At 43.8% G+C, this 8,743-nt stretch overlaps 1 protein-coding gene across 3 annotated transcripts in view; it reads right to left on the minus strand.

Moving 5' to 3' along the window:
• The window catches only part of BDP1 (BDP1 general transcription factor IIIB subunit), a 71,664-nt gene extending 67,086 nt beyond the window's left edge, over window positions 1–4,578 (minus strand). For all 3 annotated transcript variants that reach the window (XR_013346145.1, XM_077817093.1, XM_077817092.1), the window contains exons 1-3: window positions 4,237–4,578; window positions 1,540–2,095; window positions 267–376 (exon numbers count right to left, since the gene is read on the minus strand). Coding sequence is in view for 2 of the 3 variants with exons in the window: in XM_077817093.1 (XP_077673219.1) it covers window positions 267–376; window positions 1,540–2,095; window positions 4,237–4,457 (887 nt within the window). In the remaining variant the exon portion in view is untranslated. The remainder of the gene's footprint in view (window positions 1–266; window positions 377–1,539; window positions 2,096–4,236) is intronic.
• Window positions 4,579–8,743: the final 4,165 nt, after the last annotated feature.

Below are 8,743 nucleotides of genomic sequence, written 5' to 3' on the forward strand. Positions count from 1 at the left end.
CATTGAAATACTTCAGGGTATGGACTGGGTCTCCGTATGTTTGTACAGAACTTAACACAAGACCCTATTCCCAATTGCAATATAAATACCAAGTAATAGTGATACAGCATTCAGAAGCTTACACTGCTACTGCTCATGCTTTACCTCTTCTACTGATAACCCTGAATATGGAAATCCAGTTTATCAGTATAATACATTTCACAAGGATTAAATTAGTAGACACAGACAAAAACAATTTACCTTTAAGAAAAGAGAACTGTACTTACTTCATAGGATTGTTTTCTGGCAGGTAGTATATCAAGTCTCTCATAGTCATTTTGGAATGATCTGGTGGAGTTTTCCCTTCAATTACCGTAGGTCTATTTTTCCATCTTTTCTACATACCAAAGACACGTTTATTTAGATTTTTCTTTACTCACACAATGTAAATATTTATTTTTATACGTGCCTGGTCTAATTTTTCTCTACCATTATTGTAACTTTTTGATTTTACAGTGTACATTTCTCAAAAACATCATCAACCTTAATCAACCTGGCTTTTCAAGAGACCTCAATGCTCTGTGTGGGTATGAGTGCATAGACCCAGAAGCCAAGACACACTGGACAGATGGTCTAGTAACAGAGACTAAAAGGACTGAGGTGTGCCAAACCAAGGAGCCTGAGACACTTTAGATGATATTTGATCTTTGCCTAATTCAAAATAAAACAAATAGTGAACTTCTACAGGATTACAACTGTTGGGTTTTCATATAAATGATGAATTCAACTTTTAAAAATGAACACTATCAATTAAAAAAAATAGTTAAAAGTCGTTTCAGACACTATGAATGCTCCTATGAATACCCAATTATTATTGTTGTTAGAGAGATTAAGGACCTGTCATAGTACATTAAACCACTTTTTTTTTAAACTGACTAGTTTTCAAGTTGACTTATCCACCTAAAGGAAAGCTGCTGCCTCTTTTCCTTCTCATGTGTGTCTTCTCTACTGATATATACAAATATCTTACACTGTGCTGCTGAATTCAGTTTTCATTAGGCTCATGAGGTTTAATAGTTAAGTGTTTTAACATCCCCATAAGATTGCTCAACTATAAAATGGTGGATATTGGTTAACAGAATAATAGTAGAGAAGTGAGCTGTCCAACATAAAGAACTGAGTCAATAACAAAGTTGAGTACAGAACACAAGAGTCCCAATTCTCAGCCCCCGCTGTCGTATTTACCAATGATAAAAATACATAGTAAAAATAGTAAGCATTCTGGCTGGCATGTTAGCAGGAGTATTTATTATGTCACATAAAGGTCCATTAGTAGAATCACCTGACCAACACCATCACAAAAATCATTTTTATACAAAAGAACACTCACTCCTGTGATAGGACAAGAGCTACTAGACCCCATCATAGGCTGCCAGCACTATGCTGCTGACATTACAGTTATCATAGATTACCTACTGGAATTGACCCACAGGGATCAGGCAAATGTTGATCCCCTTTTTTGTTGCCTCTCCGCCCAAAATTCCCAAAGCAGGACCTTACCATTTTCTCTTTCTTCAGCTCTTCTTTGAGCATCTCTCTTAACTTCTGAGCTTTGAGGATTCTTTCACGGTCTGAGCATTTTTGTTTATCTTTTGTTAGAGGGGGTTTTGTATGTGGCATTTCCTCTTGTGTAGGTCTTCCTTGGGTAGGTCTCTCCTTGAGAGGACAGGGTGTGTTCTTCTGGAGGATTTCGTCATTTTTGAGAGCAGTTACACCCACATTTGGCTCTTTGCTCACTGATTTTTTAAGTGGGGAAAACTGTGGCACTTGTGGGACAGGTGTTTTCTTTTCAGGCAGTATGGGAGACTTTGGAGAGCTTTCTGTATTGCTCTTCTCTGATGGATAGGATTCCTTCTGAAGTGAAGAGTTACCATTAGTAACAGACTGAGGTACTTGTTTTTGAGAAGACTTTGATACTGAACGTTGTGCAGATGGAAGTGTAACTCTGGGTTTTGCCAGATTAGGCATAGTGGATATTCGTTTTCTTCTCTGTAAAGGTGTATCTGCAGGTTTCCTAGCTTCTCCATCATCATTGGCAGCACCAGTCCTTTCATCTCTATGGAAAATTAAAACAAATATCTTACCCTTACAATGACAGTTTTGCTACTTTTAAGATTGCATTGAAGCATGCACATCTAAAGCCTAAATATAGTACTAAAGAAAAGTGTATTACTCTGAGAACCTTATCCAAGAATCCATACTTAACCAAACCAAGACATATTGAATGTTGCCTCATAAATTAAGTAAAATATTGATCCTTATGTCCAAAAATTACGGACCTCAAAATATTAACAAGTTTTTAGCAATAGTGATTAACATTTAAGTATTCAGACTGGTTTTTGTTGTTGTTTTTTGATGGAATGCTCTTTACCTTCAATATCAATAGAACACTCATAGATCACCAAGTAATAAAATACTGGAGAATAGTTTATGCCCAAAATTGAAATTGTATAAAAATAATTTAACAAACTCAGACATAACAACCATTTTTATGATTTTTAGGGGTCAGGAAAAAGGCTTAATTTAAATTCCTCTGCAGTATTTGCAACTCAAATATTATATCACTTTGTAACTCCTTAAAACCCAGAGTGAAACTGACAAAAGGCTACTCTACTTTCACTATTCTATGCTAAATGTACAAAAAGTCCGCAGCCTTTCCTAGGTGAGTACTATTAGTTTCTACAGGAAGTCAATCTTTGTTTAAAATGAAACTAAGTTTCTAACACTTAAGGTTGCACAGACAATATTCCCAACATGAACCTAGTGCAAACCAATGTACTATTGTCTTCCAGCTCTGCAGACCACTCCAGTGCCTCAACTGCTGATCATTGCTTGGTCAAGATAAAGCAGAGGTAAACTGCAAAGATTTTTTTTAAATGAGGATTGTGCTTTTTTTTTTGGTTCTACATGGTATATATAAAAAGGCCTGGATGGTGAGTCCCTGGTTGTATTTTAACTTTCAAAGTACCAGGAATGTCAAGTCTTAATAAAATACAACTCCACAAAATGTCAGGTATATTTTTCAAGCTCTGTGGTAAAATCATTTAGACACTTTAAAATGGACAAAGTACTAAGTAACATTTAACAATTTTAATCTGGACTGTTTCTTTAACTCTAGGTGTAAATCCAAGAAAGTGTTGCCCATCCTAATTCATAGATATACACCCAAGTTTTGGTACCAAAAAAAAAAAAAAACCCCCAAAACAAAAAAACACCCGTTTGCTGCTGCTGTTTTTTAATGGCCCCCCTCAAATTTCAGTGTTACATAACTAGGAGCAGTATACTTTCCTTGAGCTGTGTTCTGAGGACCTCCACCATTGATTTCAATGAGAACTGTGCAAATCAAGGTAATATCTGGCTCCAGAGTGAATCATTATTATAATGGTTTCTTAATACTTGCTCTAGTGTCCTAAGATGTTATAGAAAAAAAGATATAACTTCCTATGTGCCACTGCAATAAAACAGTAGATTAATAACAACAGAAAAAGGTCTGTACTTATGAAAAAGATAAAATTATTCAGTTCTAGGGAAATCAACACTAAACTTCCAAGTACTAACTTCAACCACAAATTTTAAATATTAAACCCCCGCACCTAGGCAGGTATCAATTTATTTCAATGGAGGCCCTTCCACATGAGGCTTATTACAGGATTGGGGACTATAACATAAAGAAAGAATAATTATGTACAAAAAATACCTATATAGCCATTTATTTCTAAACCAAGGCGTAGCACTCGTTGCATTCTTAGTTATCTTAGACCTAGCAAATAGTGCCCTCTCATCCTGCAGTAATATGTACTTGGCAACTTCAAACACGGCAAACCCAAGCCAACGAGGGAACCACCTTCAGACAGGAAAAATATCTCCTGAAATAAAGGGAGACAGACGCGTACAAGGCGTTGGACACCTGACAGCTCCCAAGCACGGTGCGTGCAGCTGCGGTGTGAGGCGCGGTGTGGAGGGCAAGGGCAGGCAGACTGCTGGCCATGATGGTAGGCAGCTCCCAAAGCTTTCCAGATACCTGAGAACCTGTACAGGACTGAGGCCTCCAAGCAGCGCCCTCCCAGCGGTTGCTGGTCCTGCTCCCCGGGGCTGTACGGAACTGGGGCAGCTCCTGACGGCGAGACTTGCCCACGGCGGCTGGGTGGGGCTAGAGCCGCGCAGACCCCGGTACACAGCGCGAGTTGCGGGACTCACCTGCTCCCCGGCTGTTCCCCCTCCGGCTGGGGCGGGGGGTCCGGGCGGGGACCGGCAGCGGCTCCGGGAGAGGCTGTCGCGCTGGGCTGCGGCTCTTTCCTTGCCGGCGGGGAGGCGGAATCCTGGCCGCCCTGCGGCTCCGGGGCCGCCGGGGCGCAGCCGCCGCCCCTACCCCCGAGCCTCACGTTGGGCTTCACGCTGAGCCTGGCTCGGCGGAACATGCTGCCGGGCTGCTCCCCGAGCCCTTCGCTCAGGCGCGGGAGGAAAGAGCTCGGTCCGGCCCCTGGGAGCGGCGAGGGGGGAGGTCACTCCCTCGCGGCCAGGGAAACGCTAGAGCCAAGTGTCCCCTCTCCGGCGGCGCCGCCTCATGTCACTTGCCGCACACCGGGTGCGGGTCCCCCTTCCCCGCCGTGTACAGGGCCTGGCGCAGCCAAACGTCATCAACCTGCGACCGGCCGCCGGGGGAAAACTACGTTCCAACGTGACGCGTCAGAAGGCGGGGTAAGTGGAGCGTGTTCCCCCACTAGACCTTCCGTAACTAGTGGAGATTGCGGCCAAAGTGACGGGGAGCCGGAGGGGACACAGGGTGTTGTGTATCGCGAGTCTGTGCCTCGCGGGGTATGGGGTGTTTGTTAAAGCAGGCCCCACATACACACGCTCCCCAGTGCTTGGAGGTCTGTGATGTGAGAATCTCAGCTTTCCTTTAAAACTGTCACTTTTCTAGCCTTTGTGTTTTTACAGAGTTGAAAAGGGCTCATACAAAAAAGCAAATAAATACTACCTCCAAAATGGATATTTTTAAAATCTCATTTGTAAGCCAGTCTTCTGATTTTGGGAGGAGAGAGGGGGTTCTTATTCAGGGTTTTCAAGTTTTTGTGATTGACAATCCCTGGGGCAAAGCCATAAACTGGCTTTACTCCCGAGGGAATTCTGTGCCAAAAAAATTAAAAATTCTGTACACAATATTCCAAAATCCTACAAATTTTATTCGTCAATAAATGTGGAGGCTCCAGCGTGGCAGTAGGAAGCACAGGCCACTGGCTGCATAGAGGTGGGAGATCACCCTGCAGCCCCCGCACCTCTCTGCGACATGGACTTAGCAGTGAGACTGCACCCGAACCTGACACAGCACAAGGGCTGGGCCTGCCCCAGAAAGTTACTGGGGGCTCTACCCCTCCGCACCATGCACACCAGGTATAGGTAGTCAGTCCACCAGGATGCAAGTGTGGAGAGGCTTAGCATGGGGGGATCCAGATGTGGGGTGAGAAGATTTTGGGTGGCGCAATCTGGGTGCATGTTGCTCAGTGCAGGCATCCGAGTGCAGAGGGAATCTGGATGCATAGGGGCTTGTTGGGGGGTTCCATTTGCAAGGGCAATGGGACTCTGTAGGGGAAGTTCAGGTGAAGGTGGTTGGGGCTCAGTGGGGGGGCATGGAGGCTGAGCTGAGGAATCTGGGTGCTGGGGGGGCTTAATGGGATGGGGGTCCAGGTGCAGACGGCTCAGTGAGGGGTGGTCTGGATCCAAGAGTGGGGTCCAGGTGCAGAGGGAGCTCAGCGGGGGGGGGTTTGGTGCAGGGGGCTTGTTGGGAGAATCTAGGTGCATGGAGGCTCTGGATGCAGGGAGTGAGGCTCAGCAGGGTAGGGGTTCAGGTGGGGGTGAGGGAATGGGGGGGGTTCAGATGCACAGGGGTTGGGCGGATGGGGGAGTAGCTCCTCCCATGGCTGAGGAGTGATGGAGGCAGGGAGGGGGAGGGTGCAGAGCCTCCTGCAGCCAGGGGAGGTTCCCAGCCACTCTTTGCAGGGAAGAGAAAGTCCTGTCTGCCCCCAACCCCAGCCCATCCAGGACTAGCAACTGAGCCCAGTGCAGGGTAGGAGTCACTGGCCGGGCCATCCCCAGTGCCCCCCACTCCCCGCTGTGATTTACCCCTCCGCTGGCTACTCTGGGCACCCAAAACAATGTGCCTGTGTTGCTGGGGAGGGGCTCCTGACCGCTCTTGCAGCTCCCCTCTGCTTCCACATCAGAAAGTCATTTTTCTGTGGGGAAGCAAAGAAATCTGCAGGACATGAATTCTGCATGCACGCAGTCGTGCAGAATTCCCCCAGAAATATATTCTGCAGGTTGCTCCAAACAGATGCAGGGACCACGTCCATTGAACAGCCAGCAGGGTAGGGACTTAAATTTGGATCCATATTGGGAACACCTCAAAGTGGCATAGAGGAACTAGTCACCAAATGCAGAGCCAAGCCCAGGCTTCAGCTTCACACTTGCCCACACACTCATTGAGAGGGTATTTGCATCCAAAGCACTAGCTCAAGCTTGTCTCTTTGCAACACCAGGCCTCAGATGCCATCAAGGTGGCCTTGGCTCCTTCATTCTTCCCATACTTCAGGTCTTAGACGGAGCTGAAACACTGTGACACGCCATAACAGTACTCTTCCAAAAGCTTCCATCTTTTTCTCTAGAATTTCAGCTTCCATTTAGAAAAAAAATATCTCTAGCTTTTGTTGCAAAGAAAACCTCAAAAATGGCAAGCAGGTGTAACTGATATGGAGATAAGTTTGCAGAGAGCCTGGAATAACATAGCTCTCCTAGGCATTAACTACCCCATTCATTTCAGTTAGGTGTTAATGCACATGCACAGTAATAATTTAAATTTTAATACTAATTTTTTCCCCAATTAAGAAGCCAAGCCCAAGGAATCCAGTAGAGTCCACAGGTATATTCAGACCCCACCAGGGGGAGCCAAGCTCAAGGAGTGCAGTAGAGCTCAGAGAACATGCACAATCATATGAAATTCTTCACAATCTACTGTTAGCAATGTCTCATTTTGACAACTCATATGAGCAGGGTTTAGGACTTGTCTACATGAACATTTAGTTCACGGCAAGCTGAGGTGTGAATCTACAACATACTAGCCTGCTGCTGACACACTAAGTGCACTCTACTGATACTTTCAAAGAGGACTGCATCAAAGTATATCCTGTTAACGTACATCAGGAGGGTGCATATGGACAGTTGGTCAGTGGCCTGCTACTGGGTGTAGATTCACAGCCCAGCTAGCCACAAACTAATTGGTCATGTAGACAAGCCTTTATTTTGTTGGTGGAGCTTTAAAAGATAGCACCACCTTTACCCCGTAATTCAACCCCTCAGACAGATAAATGGGAGACTGCATTGTTTTCTATGCAGTAGGGAGTGAGGAAAGGGGTATCTTTCAGATGAGCTCTTAAAACCCAGATCTTAGCTGTGTGAATATTAGAGATGATCCATCCAAATTCTCGTAAAGCCTTCTCTTCTCATAGGTGTTTTTACCAATATCTCAGGCCAAAATATTACCTTCCTGCCCCCTAGAGTTGACTTCAATATTTGACCAGTAGCTTGATGAACAGCTTTGGGATGAAAGTTATTATAGAATTGTAAAGTATTATTTTTTTTAATTTTTATTTATTTATAAAATCAACTGATGGGTTTTATATAACATGTAAATTTTATATGCCCTGACCCTTATTAAAAACCCTCCAAAATTCAAGGCAGTAAAAAGGCATTTATTCTGCCTCGTCACAATAACCTATTAAAGGAGATGCAAATAGAGGCCTTAGTCCAGCAAAAAGCTACATATAAGTAAACTCCTGCATCCATGTGGAACTCTTTGCTGCTTGAGGACCATAATTGTTGTGACAGACTTAATGCTGCAGTCAATAAATAAGATTTTCTGTAGTTTGGAATTACTTTTATTTATTTGTATTACAGTCATGTACACAGGCCTCAGTCAGGTTCAGGGCACCATTGTGCCAGGCATTCTGCACATATAGGCCTCATTCTTGCTGTGAACTCTGCATGGGCAGACTCTGGCAACTACACAGAGTTCATCAGGGCCATAATAAAAAATAGTCCCTGCAACCAAAAAAATTATAATTTTACATCTTGAGCTTGCAATAAGATCCATGCAGGCAGTTTCTTGTGTCCATGCAGAGCCCCATTGCCTTCATGATTTTGGTTAGTTACAAGTATCTGCTCATGCAAAACTCATTGAACAGCGTAGGTGTTAATCCTGCAAGTGCTTAGGCACTTATTTAATTTTACTCATGTGAGCAGTCCAATTGCTTTGATTGAGAATACTCACATTAGTGAAGTTAAACACGTGCCTAAATGTTTATAGATTTGGGACCTAAAGTACCAACTTTATAATGAAACTTGTGTAGGAGTGGCAGACCCTTCTGCCTGTGCAGAGAAATCAAAGGGGTGCTGCATAGTTGTAAGGATCTGCCTGCACAGATCTGATTACAAGGTCAGGGCCACAATTTTTCATATTCTAGTAACTCAGAATTAATTTTGTACTACATTTCTAAAATAATTCTAAATCCAAGAGCTGAGAATCAAGCAGATAATATTTTCAGCCGAAAGAGATATTATAATTTGCAATGATGTGGGGCATCTGGTTTATGAAGTTTAGTTTTTTGGGCTTTCGTATTTAGTTTTAGGTAAATTATATTACCTGTTTAAGGAT

The sequence above is a fragment of the Eretmochelys imbricata genome, chromosome 5, assembly GCF_965152235.1.
Source record: "Eretmochelys imbricata isolate rEreImb1 chromosome 5, rEreImb1.hap1, whole genome shotgun sequence".
Classification (NCBI taxonomy): Eukaryota; Metazoa; Chordata; order Testudines; family Cheloniidae; genus Eretmochelys; species Eretmochelys imbricata.